Here is a 22,581-nt window from a genome sequence, read left to right on the forward strand (position 1 = left end):
ATGGTCAGTAGTCTTTGTCGTAAAGCATATGGGGACAGACTTAAAGATCTCAATATATATATATATATATATATATATATATATATATATATATATATATTTTTTTTTTTTTTTTTTAAGAAAGGCGGAAGAGGGGAGATATGATAGAGACACTTAAATAGCTATGTGGCATAAATGCACAGGAGGCAAGTTTCTTTCAATTGAAAGGAAGCTTTGGAAAGAAGGGGCATAGGATGAAGATAAAAGAGGATAGACTCAGAAGTACTCTGAGGAAATACTTCTTCACAGAAAGGGTAGTGAATTCGTGGAACGACCTCCCGGTGGAGGTGCTGGAGACAAAACCATTATGTGAATTCAAGAGAGCTTTGAACAAGTACATAGGATCTCTAAGGAAGTGATAGGGAGAATAGATGGCATGAATGGGATGCCCTTTATCTGCCTATATTTTTCTGTGTTTCTATTTTGCTCAAGATAGCATCAGAAAAATAGGGAGCTTGGGCTGTCTAACCAAAATGGTGTTCCATTGCCTCTCACAGTGTATAATGTCACAGTTGCAATATTTATAGTTCATGGTTCTCCATCCCTGGCTGTGCCTTTGAGAGCACCTCCACTGCTTAATGCAACAGTTTCTCTGACTTTTACTCCCAGTGAATTAATTTAACATATGTCCAAATTAAGCAGGGTGGCACTTAAAATTCCAGTTATGTGCTCACAAAAAATGCCTAGAAACAGTTTACTCATATCTTAGTCTAGGGTATTACAGGTTTTAAGGAAGTACAAATAATTCTCAATAAATATATGCTGTCTTTAACTTTCAGCCCAGTACAAGCAGCTCCATGATAGATTCAGATCCCAATCCCATGCAGTACAGGTGGGAAAAACACAAACGCTTCTTAACAAACCTATTCTGGGGTTAAATCTCCCTCCCAACATTTTTTCAGCATGTCTTAGGAACAGAGAGAGAGAGGCTAGTTTTATGCCTCCACCCTCAGTGGCAACAACAGCTCTAAATAATGCTACAGTCCACCCACAAGCAAGTGAAGAGAGATCATCCACATTTCTTTTGCCACCTTATATACCACCCTGTTCAATGTATTCCATTTCTAAAACATAATTCATGACGGGAATTTCTTTCTCTTAGGGAAAGAAGGATATAGTGATTTGCTGTGGATGGGCAGACTGGGTGGGCCAATTGGCTCTTATCTGCTGTCATGTTTCTGTTTCTATCGCTTACACCCCATATTCTCCACAGCCAGCTATGCCATGGTGAGCAGCAGTGCTGAAACATGCTGCTTCCAGCTGGTGCAAGGTCTTCCCTCTGTCATGCCCTACTGTTTCTGAGAGGTGGGATGCATGCAGCTGAGTGAAGGCCTTGCACCAGCCAGAGGCAGTGTTTGAGCATTGGAGCCTACAAAAGCAAGTTGGCGAGCCACACATATGGTGAGAGAATGAGAAATGCCAGGCCATGGGACAGGGAGAGTGAGAGATGCTGAGCCATGGAGGGAGGGAGAGAGATGTTGGGCCATAGAAAGTAGGGGAGGGGGGACAGGAGGGAGGGAAGAAAGAGGAAAAGATGCTGGCCCTGGGAAGGGGGACAGAAGGGAAGGAAGAGATATGCTGGCCCTGGAGATGGGACTGGAAGGAATGTGTAAATGTGGCAGGAATATGCTTAACTTACAGTATTCTGTAAGCTACACGTGTAAGTGAGATCCCCATCCATGTCCCACTCATGCTCCTCCCATGTATATGCTCCCTGGCATTTACACGCTTTACCACTTAACCCATACCCTTACAGAACAGTGCTTAGGTACTTTGTTTACACTTCCATGGATAAGTACTAGTATTCTATACATTTACTTGCCAATGGGGTGTGTAAATGCAAGCCTCTTTATAAAATTAACCTTAAACTAAGTCCAAAGGCTGATCCTCCAACAAAATATGCTGTTCCAAATCTCATGTCCTCTTTCTGAGTTCCTTTCATCATCACAGGCTGTTTCTACTCCTCTCACACAGCTCCACTGCCAGCCTCTGTCCCCATAACACAACCTCTCTTCCTCTTACAGCTCCTCTCTGCCTCTTCCAGCCCTTCATAGCAGCATTCTCTCTCCCCCTTTCAGTAACTCTTTTCTATTCATTCACCACTTCCCAGCCCTCTCTATTCCTCTCCTTTATCTTCTTTACTGTAACTGCTGAACATATTGGCATTGCATGTCATGCCAGTAAATTACATTGCCATTTGCCAGCTAATAGACTGCAGCAGTACTCTCTTCCCCTAGAACCTATTGGTCAGACACAGCTAGCCAATAGGCTGCAAGGAGAGGCGGAAACAGTAGCTAGATGCCTTCCTTCCTCCTTAAATCTGCTGCCATTCAGTATGGAGCTTTGTGCTTCAGATCTACAGACCTACAGAAGATATATGTATATATATATTTTTTTGGGGGGGGGGAGGGGGTTCATTAAAATTACCAGATGGCCCCAATATTTGGGGATTGGCCCCAATTTATCATTGCCCCTGACTCCTTCCTTTTTGGCAACCTTCTGTCCCAAATTTTAGTAATGGCGACAGAAATGTTGTATTTTAGTTTGGTATTGCATTGCCTGCCTCCACTCACATGATCCAGTGTCATCCCCCTCATTTTACCACCCATTTGTGGTCAGCTCCTCCCCTCAAACCTCCCTTTGCAGCTTCTAGCTTCTTCCCTCCAGTATCAGCATTTAAAAGTATGGTGGAGCCTCTAGCATTGTGTATCTCTGCCAGGTCCTTCCCCCATGGCAATAAAAAGTGTATGTCAGAGAAAGCAAGACCAAGAAGAGATGCATAGTGTGTTTCAGCAGAGGTTCTGCATCATGCCGCTGATGCTGGAGGGAAGAAGCCAGAAGCCCCAAACGAAGGCTTGAGGGGAGGGAAGGGGTGGGGAAGGGGAAGGGAAGAGAATTAAAAGCTAGATAATAACGAGGAGGAGAGAGGATAGCAAGATGGTGATGGATGAACTGGAAGGCAGAGCAGAGGGATAGGTGAAGACGGATGAACTGGAAAGGCAGAGGAAAGAGATGGAGTTGGCTGAACTGGAAGGGGGGAGGGGAAAGAGGTGGAGATGTGGGACTGGAAGGGCAGAGGGGAGACAGGTGGAGATACTGAACTGGAAGAGGAAAGAGGTGGAGATGCTAGGCCAGTGGGGAAGCTGATTAGAGAGGAGATAATAAGAGCTTATTGGGAGGGAGAGAGATTGAAAAGGAATAAGAGTACCCATAGGAGGAATGGAGAAAATGTGGGACTAAACGAATATATGTGAATAACATGTATAAAATGTTTTGTACGTTTGGGTAGCTTGCCAGGTGCCCTTGACCTGGATTGGCCGCTGTCGGGGACAGGATGCTGGGTTCGATGGCATTACTTATGTACTTATGAGAAAGAAGATGAAAAGTGGAAGAGAGAATTCATAAGGATAGAGAGAAGGAGTGGGAAGAAGCGCAGGAAGGGGAGAAAAAGGAGGAGAGCATCAAGGGAAAGGGATAGAAACATATATAGAGAAGGAAAAGTATTCAAATAGCCATTGGTGAAGGAAAGAGATAGATCTTGCCGGGTACTTGTAACCTGGATTGGCCACTGTTGGAAACAGGATGCTGGGCTTGATGGACCTCCGGTCTGTCCCAGTATGGCAACACTTATGTTCTTAAACTAATGTGCTGATTGCATGCATAAATGTATAGAATACTAGCACTTAAGCTGTAAAGTGTACACCTATATGCATAAAGTGCTATCTTAGCACTCATTGCTATTCTGTAAATGATGCGCACAACTCGCTTAGATGTAAATGCAAGGGGGTGTAAAACAGGAGAGGAGCATGTGTGGGGCATGGACAGGAACATTTATGCATGTAACTTACAGAATTCTACTATAGTTATGCTCCTAATGTGCCACATTTAGGCATGCCCACTTGTGCCTGCCATTGACATGGTGTAAGTGGGCACACCTAAAATGTAGGCACATTGATGCCAATTTACACTAGTATTCTATGATGGAATCATCACACACATACACACACACATGTCTCCAGTAGCCCCTTTCCTCTTATCCCAATGGTCCGCCTCCACTGTCTTCCCATTGGCTGGATGTTATCTATAGTCTTTGTGACTAGAGATGTCTTCCTGTGCCTCACCTCTGCTGTCTGTGGTTGGATCCTAACCACAAAACTGGCTTATTCATTGCTGGTTAGGTTATATTGTAGAATGTCATATGGAAATGATTGATTCTGAATTTCAGTCTTTTTTTTCCTAAAAGGTGAATGGTATTAGGTCCTTCCTGCCAATCTCTCTGATCAATGGGAAACTGCAGATATACCAGAGTGCTTACTCTGCTATTATCACAACTGATTTCTTGAGGGTGTCCTATGACTGGAATCATTACTCCCTGGTGGAGCTTTCCAGTCGTTATTCCAACCTTATCGGTGGCTTGTGTGGTGACTTCAATGGAAACCCCAATGATGACTTCAAGACTCCATCTGGTGACCTGGCTCCAGATCTTATAGAGTTTGTGGAAAGCTGGGCAATAAATGATGAGGATAGCTCCTGCTGGCATGACTGCAATGGGGTGTGTCCACCTTGTCCCCCTGAGCTCATCAGGAAGTATGGGTCTGAGGATTTTTGTGGCTTGATAACCAAGGAAATTGAAGGTCCCTTCAGTGAGTGCCGAAAGAAGATTAACCCCTCGGTGTACTTTGACAACTGTGTGCACGATGTGTGCAAGTATGATGGTGCCAAACAGATCCTGTGCCAGTCTCTGAGCACATATGCAGCTGCCTGCCAGAGAGAAAGGATCAATATATCAGAATGGAGACAGGCAGCAGGATGCCGTAAGTACTGACTTAATGAATCATATAAACCATAGTGAACCCAGGAGCAGAAGTCTATTGGTTGTAACTCTGTGTGGCCTTGGGCAAACTTCTTTATCATCCTCTGGGATTCATTTGAAAACAAGGGGCCCAATTAGTAGCATAGCCAGGAACTTTTTACAGAGAGTGCATCTCCCCTCTGCCCCCCCCCCCCCCCCGTGCCACCTCCCCCCAGTGCTACCCCCCACCATCTGCTGCCGCTCCACACCCACCTTCACCTTAAAATCCTTTCGGCTTAGGCTTTACCTGGGCAGCGGCAGCTGCAACTCAGGCTGCCTGTGGCCTGCTCCGGGACTTCCTCCCTAAATCGTTCCACCCCTTCTGTGAAGGGGGACCGAGTTTTACAGGGGGTGCATACGCCATGACATACCTACCCTAAATATGCCACTGGGCTCAATATTCAAAGCAATTTAAGTAGACAGGAGAGGTTCCTGACCACTTAAAATATGCTTAGCAGGCCAGCTGCCAATGTTCAGTGGCTTGTAACTGAGCAGTGCCACTGAATATAACACTAACCTGGAAATGGGCAAGATAGGAGTGTTACAGGGGGCAGAGTCAGGGAGGAGCCAGGAATTATGCGAATGCAAGCAGTATTCAATGTTGGTGCCCACATAACTAACTGGGCATGTAGGACTTTGCCCAGTTTGCTACATGGTAGCTGGCACTAAATATCAGCCGGCACCTGCATAGCTGTCATTTGTTAATCAATTCCAATAGACAAGCTTAATAGCTAATTTCACAAGCTCCAATGTAACTTAGCTGACTAAGAGGGGCATAATCGAAACGGGCCGCCCATCTCTAAGGATGCCCATCTCCGGGAATGTCTACGAGAAGGGGTGGTCCGAACTGTATTTTTAAAAAAGATGGGCGTCCATCTTTTCTTTCGAAAATACAGTTGGAACCGGCCAAATGCCTAGGATTTGGGCGGATTTCAGAGGGGCGCCCTTGGTTTTCAGCGATAATGGAAACCGAAGGCGTCCAGCTCAAAAACTAACAATCCCAAGGCATTTGGTCGTGGGAGGGGCCAGGATTCGTAGTGCACTGGTCCCCCTCACATGCCAGGACACCAACCGGGAACCCTAGCAGGGGCACTTGTAACAATAAATTAAAAAAAAGTAAAATACCTCCCAAGTCCATAGCTCCCTTCCCTTGGGTGCTAAGCTCCCAAATTCCCCCTCCCCCCAAACCCACAACTCTACACCATTACCATAGCACGTTTGGCACCTAGATGTGGGTACAGTGGGTTTTGGGGGCAGATTGGAGCGCTCCCATTTACCAGCACAAGTGTAACAGGTGGGGGGGATGGGCCTGGGTCCACCTGCCTGAAGTCCACTGCACCCAGTAAAAACTGCTCCAGGGACCTACATACTGCTGTGATGGAGCTGGGTATGACATTTGAGGTGGCATACAGGCTGGAAAAACATTTTTAAAGGTCTTTTTTTGTGTGGTGGGAGTGGGTTAGTTACCACTGGGGGAGTCAGGGGAGGTCATCCCCGATTCCCTCCGGTGGTCATCTGGTCACTTAGGGCACTTTTTTGGGACTTGTTCGTGAAAAAAAAGGGTAAAAAAAAGTGACCTAAATTCCCCCCAAAACGCCCATTTTTTTCGATTATTGGCCGAAGGCGCCCATCTCTCCTCGGCTGATAACCACGCCCCAGTCCCGCCTTCACCACGCCCCCGGCATGCCCCCGTCAACTTTGGCCATTTCCGCGACGGAGTGCAGTTGAAGGCGCCCAAAATCAGCTTTCGATTATACCGATTTGGGCGCCTTTGCGAGATGGGCGTCCATCTCCCGATTTGGGTCGAAATATGGGCGCCCATCACTTTTGAAAATAAGGCGGTAAGACAGCTTGCATATAAAAACACTCATGGAAAGTTTTAACAAATTTTTTATGGACCTCAGTATGGAGATCAGTTGATTTTTGTTTTTAATCAGTCTGTAATCACCCAGGATTGTCACTTGTCCATTATTAATCTTTTTGTTGTATTTCTTTGTGAAACAAGTTTCACAACTTAACTTCACAAGTTAAACAACTTCATATGCAAAAACAATAATCCTTCTTCTTTCAATAAATGTTTCAATATATATAAAGTTTAGAATATAATGCTACTTAGTTTCATGATATTGGCTGTGGAGGGTCTCTTCAGTCTGACGTGAATCATGTTTTATCGACTACTGGCTTTATCAAGGATCAACACCCGTATGTAAAAGAGCATCATGTCAGATTTAAGTGTTTGATTTAGAGCAAAAGCAACATCTAAAAAAGTATATTGTCATTACCTCTTATACTGCCAAACCATAAATGACGATTGTGGCTATATTGTCAAAATGGCGGCGGCTGTTTTTTTTTGTAATCACCTTTTAAGAATCAGTTGAAGTCAAAACCCACCAATCAGGAACAAAGGATTAAATTAAGGTGGCTCATTCTAATTCTGCATTGAGCCTCTTTGAGTTCACTGTTTGCAAGGTGTAAATCCAAAAAAATCCTTGTAATTTAATATTTTCTCTATATGACCTCCCTCCCACCCTGCTTGGATACTGTCTGCCAATGCAGTTCATGTCATTGATGTTGTATAATTATACTACAGCAAGAGGCCCTCACTGGATGCCCACCGGAAGGGTGGAAGGCCAGATTTTAGGACTCAGGCTGTAAGAATACCAGCTTGGTTTAAAAATCTATGACTGGCTGAGCAAGGACTTGTTTTTCCTGCAAGTTAATATGCGTTCTAGTTTAAGATCTATCCACTGGAATAGTGGTGGGCCAAGCTACATAGCTTTGTACAGCTGAAAAGCACTGACTGGGCCTGATAACCTACTAATGGCTTTATAGATGAGTCTTAACAAAATCAGGTACAAATTGAATGTAGCACTTATTAAAATGGAGTTTGTCTTTCTATAAGATGAAACTGAGATCATAAGATGATAAAAAAAGAGGAAGTGAAACTGATATGCTAAAAATAAGATGTTCTGGCAGAAGAGAAAACATGTTGACAAAAGAGGAAATTGCGAAATAACTTGCAATAGCTAGAACGGAAGGAGTTGGGTACAGATGAACATCTGGCCGGATAGGAAAGTATGATCTCAGAAATTGAGAAATATTAGAAAAAAAAGGTACCTCACAATTGACTTGAATTGGGACTTGGGGCTATAAAAGAGATAAGATTTTGAGAGAGAGTTGGAGTCCTTCCCCAACGCTTTCTCGGACAGCAGAGCCCTATGCGATTGAAACCAGAATCTGTTTGATGTCTGTACTTAATTGAAAAACTTGGTAAGAATAAAGCCTTCTCTCTGAAATCTATCTCTGTCTTTATTTTCAAGTATTCTTCATCTTTCATTGATACTACAAACTAAGCCACACACACAACTAACACTCTATGTCTATATACATTACTGTTGCATTTTAATAGAATATATGTAGCTACATAGATGACCAAGGATTCACTTAGATCCTGATAGACAGAAGGCCATGGTCATGGACAGTATCCTAGACTTACGCCTTCTGGTATCTACACAACAAAGATATCACTGGGATGGAATATCAAAAGGATTTAGGCAGGCGGCCCAACACATAGTGGAAGCGCAGACCCTTTGTCCCTACAGAAGGGTATTCCTAGGGCGCAAAGAGGGCCTTTAAAATTTACAATGTCGAGCTTGATGCTAATGTGCAACCAATGGAGCTTGCATTGTTTCAGTAATAATTATTTATATGTGCAAGTTTTCTTACTCAGTCAGCTTAGCTGCCATTTGTGGCATGAAGCTCATTACCCTTCACATCCACCCCCTCCCACAACAAGTTTTTATCCCCCACTCCTGCTTCCCTGAGAGCCATTCAATCCCCCTCCTGAGTCCCAACAGCCCCCTCCCCCAATGTATACCTATGAGCCCTGGTGGTCTAGTGGACCTTGGGACAGGAGCAAACCCCAATCACTTCTAGCCCTCAAAGTTCCTCAGTGAAAATGACCACTGCAACATCTAGCAGTAGTCGCACACTTCTAGACTATCAAAGCTGGTAGTTAGGTCCAGAGGAGCCTGCTAGGGCTGGGGAGAGGGCAGAAGGGGTGTTGGAGGGTGCTTGGGGGGCGGGAGGTGGGATCACATGGTGCTTGGAAGGGGGAGGAGGAGAGTATATGGACTCCACTTATTTTATTTATTTATTAGAGTCTTTATATTCTGCCTTTCTGTGGTACAATCAAAGTGGTTTACATATTGCATCCAGGCACTTTCTCTGTCCATAGTGGGCTCACAGTCTAAGTTTTTTGTACTTGGGGCAATGAAGTGTTAAGTATCTTGTCCAGACTCTCGTATAAGTCCTGATGGCTAGTTCAGTTGGATATTCCCCCCATTCTCTATTTCAGTAGATGGCACCCTCATCCTCCCTGTCTCATCTGCTCGCAACCTAGGAGTCATCTTTGATTCCTCCCACTCCTTTTCCGCTAACATTCAGCAGACGGCCAAAACCTGTCGCTTCTTTGTCTACAACATTAGCAAAATTTGTCCCTTCCTCTCTGAATACGCTACCAGAACCCTTATCCAAACCCTTGTCACCTCTCGCTTGGATTATTGCAATTTGCTTCTCACTGGTCTTCCACTCAGCCATCTCTCTCCTCTCCAGTCTGTCCAAAATTCTGCGGCACGACTTATTTTCCGCCAAAATCGTTTTACCCACACTAGCACACTCCTCAAGTCACTTCACTTGGCTCCCTGTCCGCTTCCACGTACAGTTCAAACTTCTCTTACTGACCTTTAAATGCATCCGTTCTGCAGCCCCCCATTACCTCTCCTCTCTCATCTCTCCCTACATTCCTCCCCGTAATCTCCGCTCACTGGACAAATCTCTCTTGTCATCCCCCTTCTCCTCCACTGTTAATTCCAGGCTTCGTTCCTTTTCCTTCGCGGCACCTTATGCCTGGAATGGACTTCCTGAGCCTGTACGCCTAGCTCCATCTCTACCTGTTTTCAAATCTATGCTGAAAACCCACCTTTTCACCACTGCTTTTGGCTCCTAAACACTACTCAATTCCCCTATCCTTATTCCTTCTCACCTAGTACTTTCCTCACCCTTAATTGTCTTGTCTGTCTATATTTTTAGATTGTAAGCTCTATCGCGCAGGGACTGTCTCTCTGTGTCAGGTGTTCAGCGCTGCATGCGTCTGGTAGCGCTATACAAATGTTAATAATAATAATAATAATATTCAGTGCCAGTGCCCACACAGAGCCCAACATTGAATATCTGGAGCTAATTTAGCCAGTGATGATCAGCCGTTTAAAAAGTCGTTGATTACTGCCAGCTAAATAAAGACAGATACATATTTGTCTTTGCATGAGGTTTCTAATTCCCCCTTTTTAAAATACTGGTTACAGGAATTCAAACTCTGGCAGTGCTTCTCAACCCTCTCCTGAAGGTATATCTAGCCAGTTGGGTTTTCAGATTATCATAATGAAAATGCATTAGATAAATTTGTGGCAAATGTGAAAACCCAACTCTCTAGTGTACCTCTAGCAGAGGAAGGAAGAGCATTGTTCGAGGTGAGACAGTCAATGAGGATCATTGATGATTTACATAATGCAACTAAGGGGGGGGAAGTTATCAACATGGGCTACCATTAAGACTAGTTATTTTACTTTTAATCCCAGTTATTTGCAACAAGATCTCATTACATAAAACTGGATCTATGCTAAAATAGCATGAGTTAGAGGTAAAATAACCCATCTTAATGATAGTCCACATTGATAACTATGTCCCTTACTCTCCTGTCAAGTGTTGGTTTAGTCTGCACACTTATTTTTAATGTGTGCCTGTTCCCTAAGGGGGGTGGGAGAGAATTATCAATTTGGTCTACCATAAAGATGGGTTATTTTACTACAAGTCATGCTGTTTTAGCACGGGATCCCATTTTATGCAATGAGACCCTGTGCTACAATAGCACGACATGTGGTAAAATAACCCATCTTAATGGTAACCTATGTTGAAAACTTCCTCCCTTTAGCCAATCCAAAAATAGATGTTCCAGGGAGTTCAGTTGGGGGAACAACAGCATGCTCCTACATCTAGCTTAAATTGAGCAACCCAGCCAGTTAGATAGTGGTTAAAATTTGCCCTAAAGATAGTAGGTTAAACATGGTTAGCAATGTTGTCATTTCAGTAGCACCTTCTATTTAATTGTATGCATTGTATTTCATTAATTTTATATATTGCCCAGGATCTTTTGAGTTAAGGGTTTTATGAATATAAAGTATAAATAAATATAAATTATTAATTCATATTGGTCCCTATGTTCAAAGAAAACTGAAAAAGTTGTAAAGAAAACTGAAAAAGTAGTCAATTGAAAGAGGCCTTCATGAGCTAATGAACTTGAAAGATGCATGTTTTCAGGACTGCTAAGCACAGGCACATAAGAAAGCTCTGAGATTAGCATAGTGAGAAGCTCTGTTATTGATCAGTTGGCATAGGGAGGAGCTCTTTCATTGATCAGAGGAGATGAGTGTAGAGTTCTTTGGCTGAAACAGTACTTCTCAATGCAGTCCTATGTCTTGATTTATTCCAAATGAATAATAGGCGGGGAGCTCTATATACGATTGGTCAGTCTTGCTAATGACGGCGGACTGGGTTGGCTACTAAGCCGGAAGTTTGATTGGCTTGGGTATACCCAGGGTTATGATGTTTGTACTAACCAGGGGCCAGATTTTCAGTCAGCAAGGTCACCAGATTAAGTGCTGATGATTAACAATCTATATATTTAATGCTGCTACACATATAGGTAGTGACCCTGCCTATATGGATTGACCAATTACCCTTTATTAATAATATGTAAGGTGATGAAATCCAGAGATAGTGTTACTGATAGCTAACAAGCATTTTATTCTTACCAAACAAAATCTTCTCTTGGTATTTGATGGGACAGAATTAGATTTTCCTTTGTAATCTAGCGTTTAATTTTAAAAATATATTATTTTTATAGTTAGCCATAAATGAAGACAAAGGTCCTTGTGGAGATGCTCGGATCATTTTCATAAGAGTTGGCAGGTCAAAAGACAACATAGAAAGAAATAGGGTTAAATAACAAATCACATATGATCCTGGAACATCTCTGAGTATTTTGGTTCCTGGAAGTGCCATTCACCCTGACTCAGTCATGTCATCTTCCTAATGCAGGAACATTCTATAATTTTTGATAGTAAGAGATTCAAGAAGAAGAAAAACTTAATGGACATTCTGGTCTCTTCAAACCACATTGCTCCCCTTTACCAGTGGCGTAGGAAGGGGGGGGGGGCGGTCTGCCCCGGGTGCACGCCGCTGGGGGGTGTCCGCTCCACGCTGGTGCACTGCCCTCTCTGCCCCGGAACAGGTTACTTCCTGTTCCGGGACAGAGAGAGCAGTGAACCAGCGCGGAGCCGACACACCCCAGCAACATGCAGTTGGGGCAGATCGGCCCTCCCGCCTGTCCCTCGCTGCAGGTATGCGCTCCGGGGGGGGGGGGAGGTGCGCTCCAGCGGGAGGAGGGTGCGCTGTGCTGCACCCGGGGGAGGGGGTGCGCAGCGGCGACCCGCCCCGGGTGTCAGCTCCCCTCGCTACGGCTCTGCCCTTTACTACTAGATTGTGTTAAAGTATTACGAATGTGTTGCAAGGGACCACAGTATGTATTTTACCTGCCGTAACTTTGCCATAATTTTTTTGTTTCTTGTAGCAATCATTTGTAACCTGAACAGTCATTATGAGCTGTGCGGCACTGCCTGTCCAGCAACATGTGACGATCCACCAGCTCTTGCCACCTGCAAGGATCCTTGCCTTGAAAGCTGTCAATGCAATGATAGTTTTGTACTGAGCCAAGGACAATGCATCCCAAAGAACAAATGTGGCTGTGTCTACAAAGGGCTCCCTTATGCACAGAATGAGAGGTTCTGGGCCGATAAAAATTGTGAGACACAATGTTTCTGTAACCCAGCCACCAAAGAAGTTGAGTGCAAAGAGAGCAAGTGTAAACCCACTGAGCACTGTGGCATTGTCGATGGTGTCCAAGGCTGCCAGCCCACCAGTTATGGCATCTGCTCGGCTGCAGGAGACCCGCATTATATCAGCTATGATGGTCAGAGGTTTAACTACCAAGGCACTTGTGTTTACCTGTTGTCAGGGTTGTGCATCAAGAAGGAAGATTTGGTGGATTTCCAGGTCCTTGTCCATAATGAGCATAGGGGCAGCAAAGATGTAGCTTATACCAGCAATGTAACTGTTCTCATCCCCAGTCTAGAGATAACAATGACCAATGCCTTTCCTAGCAAAGTGATGGTAAGTTTATCTTCTTTTACTATATGGTTGTACTCAGATAATAGTATTGTTAGAGAAAACAATGGAAAAACTCAATGTTTTGGTTATGCAAGATGTAAAAAAAAAAAGTAACCCCCTAGAATTTTTTGCCGTTTTCTCAGCAACTACTTTGGTTTTCAGTGAGAAATGTTATGTACTTATTTAGTCATCATACTGTGGGCACAAAACAGATACACTCTGTTTTAGGGTATTATTGGGGTACCTAACACTTTAGTATAAGTTATAACAAAAATGGGTCCCAACCAGATTAGCAATGGTTAGAGAAGTGTCAGAAGTGAATATTTTACCCACTATCCTTAGATCCAAGCCCACTGTACCAAAATAGTAAAAGAAACTAACTCCACACCCAAATATTATAAAAAATAGGGTCTTATTTATTTACAGTAGCAACAAATGACATAAAGTAAACAGGAATAAAGACAAAGACAATTTTATTACAGAGATAGCTTGGAGTAAAGCTAGACTTTAAAGTATAAAGGGTCACTCTAATCCCAGGGCACTTTCAAGGAGGCTTGGCACACACACAAGCTGATGTAGTCCTTCAGATGTCAGCATATTCTTCAGATGTCAGTCAGGTCCAATCAGGGGCGTAGCCAGACTTCGGCGGGAGGGGGGCCAGAGCCCGAGGTGAGGGGGGCACATTTACCACCCCTCGGCGCCGCTGACCCCCCTCCCGCCATTGCCTCTGACACTGCCCGCCAGTCATTGTCGACCCCGCCACCACCAACTTTGCCCCCCCCCGCCCCCGCCGACGACCCGCTCGACCCCCCTCCTGCTGCCAACCCCCCGTCACCTACCTTTGCTGGCGGGGACCCCAACCCCCCTGCCAGCCAAGGTCCTCCTCGCAAAAGGCTTCCTTCTGTTTCTGATGTCCTGCACTTGCAGGACGTTAGAAACAGAAGGAAGACTTTTGCGAGGAGGACCTTGGCTGGCAGGGGGGTTGGGGTCCCCCGCCAGCAAAGGTAGGCGATGGCGGGATGGCGGCAGGAGGGGGGGTCGAGCGGGTCATCGGCAGGGGGGCCAGGGCCAAATCTATGGGGGGCCCAGCCCCCCCAGGCCCCACGTAGCTACGCCACTGGGTCCAATGCAGATCTTGCCCCTCAGATGTGATGTTGGCACAAGGCAGCTAACTTTGGCAAGAGCTGCCTTTTATGAAGAAATCGGGAGCCTTTTCTCTGTCTCTGACGTATGTTGCTCTTGAAGAACATAAGCAAGTATCTCCAAGCATCCTACCTTGATGTCAGTTCTGGTAACAGCTTGCTGTATGGACATCCATTTGATAACAACCTGCATAAATGCTGATAACACTGTCCTGTATTAGCAGCATCTGTCCAGTAAACAAGAGTTGTTATTCTCTGTTAGACTGGTTGACTCCACAATGTCTAGAGGTTTTATAGAGGAAATATCTGAATTTTGACATTGTAATCAGGTTCTTCATGCTGGATAGTACCGTTATGTAGGACCATTTATGTCATGTAGGTCACATGGATGCCTGGGCATAGTGCTCATAGTTCTACAGTAGTGATTCAGTAGCTTTGCTTCTGTAATCCACCCCTTTCAAGTGCTCAGCTCCAAGGGTGAGCTGGACAGCTTAAAACACTGTAAGCAACAATATGTTTACTCCATTACAATGAATGAATGTGGTTACAATGTTTTATCAGGAATTTCAGACTACATTCTTGCATTGAAGCTTAACATGATTCTAAGAATAACAAGTATATACGTATGAAAAAATGTAATACTGGAATGCATGAGTATGCAATGAACAAAGCAAATTGAGTTGCATGTAATAAAGTCCATCAGAAAGTGTGATTAAGTGACTTTGAAATGCCTAAGCAAATTTATTTATTTATTTTATTATTTATTTATTACATTTGTATCCCACATTTTCCCACCTATTTGTAGGCTCAATGTGGCTTACATAGTACCAGAGAGGCGTTTTCAGACTCCGGTGTGAACAAATACAAAGTGATGTTGTGGTGAGATAGAGTTCATGTGGCACAGCCACGTTAGGGCATTGTGTAGCGGAAGAGTCGTGTTATGTCCATTACATACTTTAATTTTGTTGTGTTACAGATATCAGGCATTTATGTTGGATCGGCAGGGTATGCCTTTTAAACAGGTTAGTTTTTAGTGTTTTCCGGAAGTTTAGGTGATCGTACGTAGTTTTCAAGGCTTTTGGTAATGCGTCCCACAGTTGTGTGCTAATGTAGGAAAAACTGGATGCGTAGGTTGATTTGTATCTGAGTCCTTTGCAGCTTGGGTAGTGCAGATTTAGGTATGTTCATGTTGATTCGGATGTGTTTCTAGTTGGTAGGTTGATCAAGTCTGTCATGTATCCCGGGGCTTCACCGTAGATAATTTTGTGAACCAGAGTGCAGATTTTGAAAGCAATGTGTTCTTTGATTGGGAGCCAGTGTAGTTTTACGACGAGGGGTTTTGTGCTTTCAAATCGCGTTTTTCTGAAGATAAGCCTATCTGCCGTGTTTTGAGCGGTCTGGAGTTTCTTTAAGGTTTGTTCTTTACATCCCGCATAGATTCCATTGCAGTAGTCTACATGACTTAGTACCATTGATTGTACCAGGTTGCGAAATGTTTCTTTCGTGAAGAATTGCTTCAGGCGTTTGAGCTTCCACATTGAGTGGAACATTTTCTTTGTCGTGGATGTCACTTGGCTCTCTAGTGTTAGGTAGCGGTCCATTGTAATGCCGAGGAGTTTCAGGTTGAGATAGGGAGGGTGTAATCTGGGGTGTTGATGATTGTGGGGTTGTCTGCACTATGTTGGGACGAGAGGATGAGACAGTGTGTTTTTTCTTTGTTGAGTTTTAGTTGAAATGCATTAGCCCAAGAGTCCATGATGTTTAAGCTGTTCTTGATTTTGTTGGTGATTTCTGTCAGGTTAGATTTATAAGGAATGTATATTGTGACATTGTCTGCATAGATGAAGGGGTTAAAGCCTTGGTTGGATAAGGACTTGGCTAGTGGGGTCATCATTAGGTTGAAGAGGATCGGTGATAGCGATGATCCTTGTGGTACTCCACAGTCTGCTTTCCACGGTGATGATATGTTTGAGTTTGACTTTACTTGATATGTTCTTGTGGTTAGGAAACCCTTGATCCAGCTAAGTATGTTTCCACCGATCCCGAACTTATCTAGTAATCTTATTAATATAGTATGGTTTACCATGTCGAATGCACTAGACATGTCGAGTTGGAGGAGGAGGATGTTTTTGCCTATTGCTATTTCCTGCTTGAATTTGTCTAGAAGAGTGAGTAGTACTGTCTCCGTGCTGTGGAGGGGATGAAAACCTGATTGTGATTCTTGTAATATTGAGAGTTTGTTTATATAATCTGTAAGTTGTTTGGCTACTATGCTTTCCATCAGTTTGGCTAACAATGAGATGGATGCTACTGGATGGTAGTTAGTGATTTCATTTGTTTTTTTCTTGGTGTCTTTTGGTATCGGGGTGAATAGGATTTTGCCGTTTTCCTTAGGGAAGAGACCTTGCTGGAGCATGTAGTTTAGGTGGGATGTGAGGTCTGTTATGAAGCGGTCAGGGGCGGATTTCATGTCCATAAAAGTTAAATGACTTGTGAGTTCATGGAAGAAAAGAAAAGTCACTTTGTAGCAAAGCATGGTAATAGCTGAGTGATGAACCATGGTGTCGAAGGTAATTTGGGATACATCTTCAATGTCCACAGCATGACTGCAAGTGGTGTATGGCTGTGCAAACAGTTCATAAGAACACAATCCATAAGATGCAGTCTTTAAAATGGTGGGCACTGCAATAACAAAAGTTGAGGGTAGCATATAACACATGTCTTTGAGTGAGTTGAAAAGTCCATGCCACGGGAATGGTAAACACTCTTGCTTATAAGTCTCTGATGACACATGCAATTTATAGTTCATGAGAAAAGGTATACTGCATGAAATATGTTGCAATAAACACAGGCAACAGATAATGTTCAGCATAAATTAATATAGGTGCAACACAACATCAGTAGTATAAGTTTCACAAGCAAAGCTCTTAATAATAATATATAAGTGTAGGAAAAAACTTATTATAGGGAAAAAAACCTTACAGAGTTTATTTGCACTAGAATGATAGTGAACATTATTCAATATAGAAACTTAACCTAAAATGTATTGTGATAATGTACATAAAGTGTGACACACACAAAAAAATAACAATACTTGGTCTAACATATAAGATATAGATAAATTGCACTATATTAGTTGTATATGTGCTATAAGTAAAACCATAAAAATGGAGAAAACCTTATCTTGTATCATATCAAATAAAAATGTACTGAGCCAAGCATTAACTTAAAAGTAGTGTATCACTTAAACATATAATATGGTATGTGAAATAGCATGATCAGTGTGAATTATGTATCGGTATAAATGCTGAAGCAAGTGTTGGTACCAACAAGCGTATGCCTTATAATATGAAAACAACCAAATGTTTGATAAAGTAAACTGAACCTTTCTATTACTTAATGCTAATTTCCATATCATCAAGCTGATCAATCCATAGACTGGTGGGTTGTGTCCATCTACCAGCAGGTGGAGATAGAGAGCAAACTTTTGCCTCCCTATATGTGGTCATGTGCTGCCGGAAACTCCCCAGTATGTTCTCTATCTCAGCAGGTGGTGGTCACACACAGCAGCAGCTCTGGCTAGGCCTCCAAGCCTAATTTTTAAGTTTTGTTGAGTGCCTGGGGTTGAGGGCTCTTTTGAGCAAGTGCAAACCTGGTGGTACCAGGTCCCTCCTTTTCTCCCCCCTCCCGCTGGCTCCGTTTAAAAAAAAAAAAAAAAAAAAAAATTTTTAAACGTCCTTAAAGGCGTTTATTTCGACGTTTATTTAAACGTTCATTGCAGCTACTCACTAGGACACCAGTTCGTTACCGCTCGGAGCGGACAGCAGGTAATTTTTACCTTTTTATAGCGGGCAGGGGGTTCCCCGATTCTTCTCCTCGTGGCATATGGCGTCGGAGGGCGAGGGCGCAAAGGGTCGCTCCCCGGATCGCTTGAGCGCTTCTAGAGGGGATGCGGGGGTCTTACAGCCTGATTCGCCCTTGTTGGGTGACAGTTTCGTGACCGATGAATGTCCCGGTCCTTCCTCCGGCGTGGCGGTTTTTCCCACCATAAACGCCCATCCCCCGCTCCTCGCTTCCGCCATCTTGGCCGGCCACGCGGCTCGGACGGCTTCTTCGTGGGCCGCCCTTGAGATTGGAGACATTAATGCCATGAACGCCCTTAATTTGGGCGACGGCACAAAGCGGCTAAAGTTAAGCGCCGTTCTTCCCGCGCGGCTCCTTCGCGGAGTGTCGCGCCGGACGCCATTTTGGATGCGCAGCATGTCTCTCCCCCGCTCTTGCGAGCGCCGGTTGAGGGTGCGTCTAGGGCTGTTGCCCAGGCTGCGGAAGTGCACAGTCTGGGAGGTTTCTCCCCCGAGTTTGTTTTGCTGCTGCATCTGGCTTTCCTCATGCAAAACGCTGCCCCTGCTCCCTCGTCTGGTAAAGAGGTTGAGGTTCCCAGAGGTAAACGCCCTCGGGTTGATTCCCAGGCCTTGGAGGACTTTGTCTCCTCCGATGTAGATGAGGGCAGCGTGTCTGAGGTCTCCCAACGGTCCTTTGCGGATTCCTTGGAGGAGACGGATCCCCGCTCGGATGGAGCGGATGACCCCTCTGCAGCGGCTCTTTAGCTCAGAGGATTTGCCCAACCTGTTAGTGCAGGCCATGGGCATTTTGAAGATTTCCTCTCCGGAGGACGTCTCTCCCTCAGCCCCTGTTGGCTCTGCCATTATGCTGGGGACGAAGCGCCCGCCTAGAACCTTCCACATGCATGATGCCATGCACTCCTTAATTTCGGCTCAATGGGATGTCCCGGAAGCGAGCCTTAAAGTGGCTAGGGCTATGTCCCGCCGCTAACCTTTGCCTGAAGGTGAATGTGAGGCCTTTCTGTGGCCTACCGTGGATTCTTTAATCACTGCGGTGACTAAGAAAACAGGCGTTACCAGTGGAAGGTGGCACGGCCCTAAAGGACGCCCAAGACAGAGGATTGGAGGCGGCCTTAAGGTCATCCTTTGAGGCGGCTGCTTTAAGTTTGCAGGCCTCAGTTTGCGGCTCCTATGTGGCCAGGGCGTGCCTGACTATGGTGCAGCGGGCTTCCCCCTCGGATCATTCCTTGAGGGCTGTTTGGCCGGCCCTGGAATCGGGCTTAGCCTATTTGGCAGACTTGCTGTATGATGTCTTGAGAGCCTCAGCTAAAGGCATGGCTCAGACAATCTCTGCGCGGTGGTGGCTTTGGCTGAAACATTGGTCTGCTGACCATGCCTCTAAATCCCGCCTGGCTAGATTGCCTTTTAAAGGCAAGCTGCTCTTTGGGGTCGAGCTGGACAAAATCGTGACCGATCTCGGCACGTCTAAGGGCAAGAAGTTACCAGAGGTCAGGGCTCGGGCTAGTACTCGCCCTGGTACCTCCAGAGGACGGGCTCAGGAAGCCCGTCGGTACCGCCTGGGCAGGTCGGGCTCCTCTGCCCTCTCTTCCTTCAAGAGGAACTTCTCCCCCAAGCAGCATTCCTTTCGCAGAGACCGCCGTCCCGGAGGTGCTCCCTCCGGTCCTCCCCCAGGGTCTCGTACCCAATGACGGGGCCTTGGTCCACGCCTCAGTGCAGATTGGAGGACGGCTGTCCTCGTTTATGGGCGAGTGGACCACAATAACTTCAGACGCTTGAGTGCTGGAAGTCATCAGAGACAGCTACAAGCTAGAGTTCTGCCGACCCTTAAAAGACGGGTTTGTACTCTCTCCCTGCAAGTCTCCGGTCAAAGCTGTGGCAGTGCAGCAGACCTTGGACAATCTGTTCCGCCTGGGGGCGGTCGTTCCGGTGCCAGAGAATCAGCCTGGCAAGGGACGTTACTCCTTTTTCTTTGTGATTCCAAAGAAAGGAGGTTCTGTACGGCCTATCCTCGACCTCAAGGGGTCCATTGGGCCTTGAAAGTTCGGCACTTTCGCATGGAGACCCTCCGCTCTGTTATAGCGGCAGTGAAGGCAGGAGAGTTCCTGGCATCCTTGGACTTCAAGGACGCGTACTTGCATATTCCCATCTGGCCTCCTCATCAACGCTTTTTGCGTTTTGCAGTACTGGCCGACACTTCCAGTTCAGAGCCCTCCCGTTCGGGTTGGCTACTGCTCCGCGGACCTTCTCCAAAGTAATGGTGGTCATCGCGGCCTTCCTGTGGAAGGAAGGAGTTCAAGTCCATTCTTATCTGGACGACTGGTTGATCCAAGCCCCTCTTATGCAGAGTGCGGCAAAGCTGTGAACCGGGTGGTTGCTCTTTCGAGCTCCCTGAGGTGGATCATCAACTGGGAGAAAAGCCAGCTGCGCCCGACTCAGTCCCTGGAGCATCTGGGAGTTCGATTCGACACCCAAGTGGGCAGAGTGTTCCTGCCAGACAATTGGATTGTCAAGCTTCAGGCTCAGGTGGACTAGTTCCTAGTAGCCTCTCCTATTCGGACTTGGGACTATGTGCAGCTGTTGGGCTCTATGTCGGCCACGATGGATGTAGTGCCCTGGGCCAGGGCTCATATGAGACCACTTCGACAATCTCTGCTGCTGCGCTGGACTCCGATGTCGGAGGATTATGCTGTGCGCCTTCCCTTGGACCCAGCAGTGCGCAAGGCGCTGAGCTGGTGGACGCAGACAGACAAGTTGTCTGCAGGAATGCCTCTGGTGATCCCGGAGTGGATTGTCGTCACGACGGACGCCTCTTTGTCGGGCTGGGGAGCCCACTTCTTGGGAAGGACAGCGCAGGGGCTCTGGTCTCCTGCAGAGGCAAAGTGGTCTATCAACCTCCTGGAACTCAGAGCCATTCGGTTGGCGTTTTTGGAGTTCATCCCGGTACTGGCGTTGAAGCCAGTACGGGCCCTGTTGGACAATGCCACGGCTGTGGTCTATGTCAACCGCCAGGGAGGTACCAAGAGCGCCCCTCTAGCCAAGGCAGCCATGAATCTATGCCAGTGGGCGGTAGCGAGCCTGGAGCAGCTGTCAGCAGCCCACATTGCCGGAGTCATGAATGTCAAGGCGGACTTCTCAGTCGCCATACCTTGGATCCCGGAGAGTGGCAGTTATCGGTTCAGGCGTTCTTAGATATCACGAAGCGCTGGGGCCAGCCGAGCCTAGATCTATTGGCGTCATCGGCCAGTTGCCAAGTGCCGCGCTTTTTCAGCAGAGGACGGGACCCTCGATCTCTGGGAGTAGATGCTCTCCTCTAACAGTGGCCAACACAAGAGCTTCTCTATGTGTTCCCGCCCTGGCCCATGTTGGGCAGGGTGCTAGACCGATTGGCAAAGCATCCGGGCCGGATAATCCTGGTGGGGCTGCCAGTGGAGCAGGGTCTGTTACATCAGGGTCCCGTGGTGATGGAGGATCCCTCCCCCTTTGGGCTTACGGCCTGGCTATTGAGCGGCAGCGTCTGAGGAAGAAGGACTTCTCAGACAAGGTCATCGCCACTATGCTGAGAGCGAGGAAGCGCTCTACTTTTACTGCTTACGCCAGGGTTTGGCGTACCTTTGCAGCGTGGCGAAGCAGGCTCATTTTCTTCATTCACTGCTCCAATTTCTTCAGTATTGGCATTCCTGCAAGAAGGTCTGGAGAAAGGCCTGTCGCTCAGTTCCCTTTAAGTCCAGGTAGCGGCCCTGGCTTGCTTCAGGGGCCGCCTGAAGGGTGCTTCCCTGGCTTCGTAGCCAGATGTGGTGCGTTTTCTCAAGGGAGTTAAGCACCTGCGCCCTCCTCTGCACTCAATGGTGCCTGCGTGGAATTTTAACCTGGTGCTCAGAGCATTACAGAAGCCGCCTTTTGAACCCTTGTTGAGGGCATCTCTGAAAGACCTGACGTTGAAAGCAGTCTTTTTGGTGGCTATCACTTCAGCCAGAAGAGTTTCCGAGCTCCAGGCACTCTCATGTCGAGAGTCTTTTTCTGCAGTTCACTGAGGCAGGAGTGACTATTCGCACAGTGCCTTCCTTCCTGCCCAAGATTGTTTCTCGCTTCCATGTGAATCAGCAGCTCTGTCTCCCTTCCTTTCGTAGGGAGGACTACCCAGAGGAGTACTCTGCTCTTAAATATCTGGATGTGAGACGAGTCATCATCAGATACTTGGAAGTGACCAATGATTTCCGGAAATCGGATCATCTGTTTGTCCTGTTGGCAGGTCCTCGTAAGGGTCTGCAGGCTGCTAAGCCTCCAGTGGCAAGATGGGTCAAGGAAGTCATTGCCGCGGCTTATGTGGCCGCGGGGAAGGTGCCGCCTAGCCAGCTGAAGGCTCACTCCACTAGAGCTCAGGCGGCCTCGCTGGCAGAGGCCG

At 46.1% G+C, this 22,581-nt stretch overlaps 1 protein-coding gene across 3 annotated transcripts in view; it reads left to right on the forward strand.

The window, feature by feature from the left end:
* LOC115476928 (IgGFc-binding protein-like) overlaps positions 1 to 22,581 on the forward strand; it is a 920,282-nt gene that overhangs the window by 269,028 nt on the left and 628,673 nt on the right. For all 3 annotated transcript variants that reach the window (XM_030213515.1, XM_030213514.1, XM_030213517.1), the window contains 2 exons: positions 4,283 to 4,853; positions 12,579 to 13,177. In XM_030213515.1, the coding sequence (XP_030069375.1) occupies positions 4,283 to 4,853; positions 12,579 to 13,177 (1,170 nt within the window). The remainder of the gene's footprint in view (positions 1 to 4,282; positions 4,854 to 12,578; positions 13,178 to 22,581) is intronic.

This window comes from Microcaecilia unicolor, chromosome 8, assembly GCF_901765095.1.
Source record: "Microcaecilia unicolor chromosome 8, aMicUni1.1, whole genome shotgun sequence".
Classification (NCBI taxonomy): domain Eukaryota; kingdom Metazoa; phylum Chordata; class Amphibia; order Gymnophiona; family Siphonopidae; genus Microcaecilia; species Microcaecilia unicolor.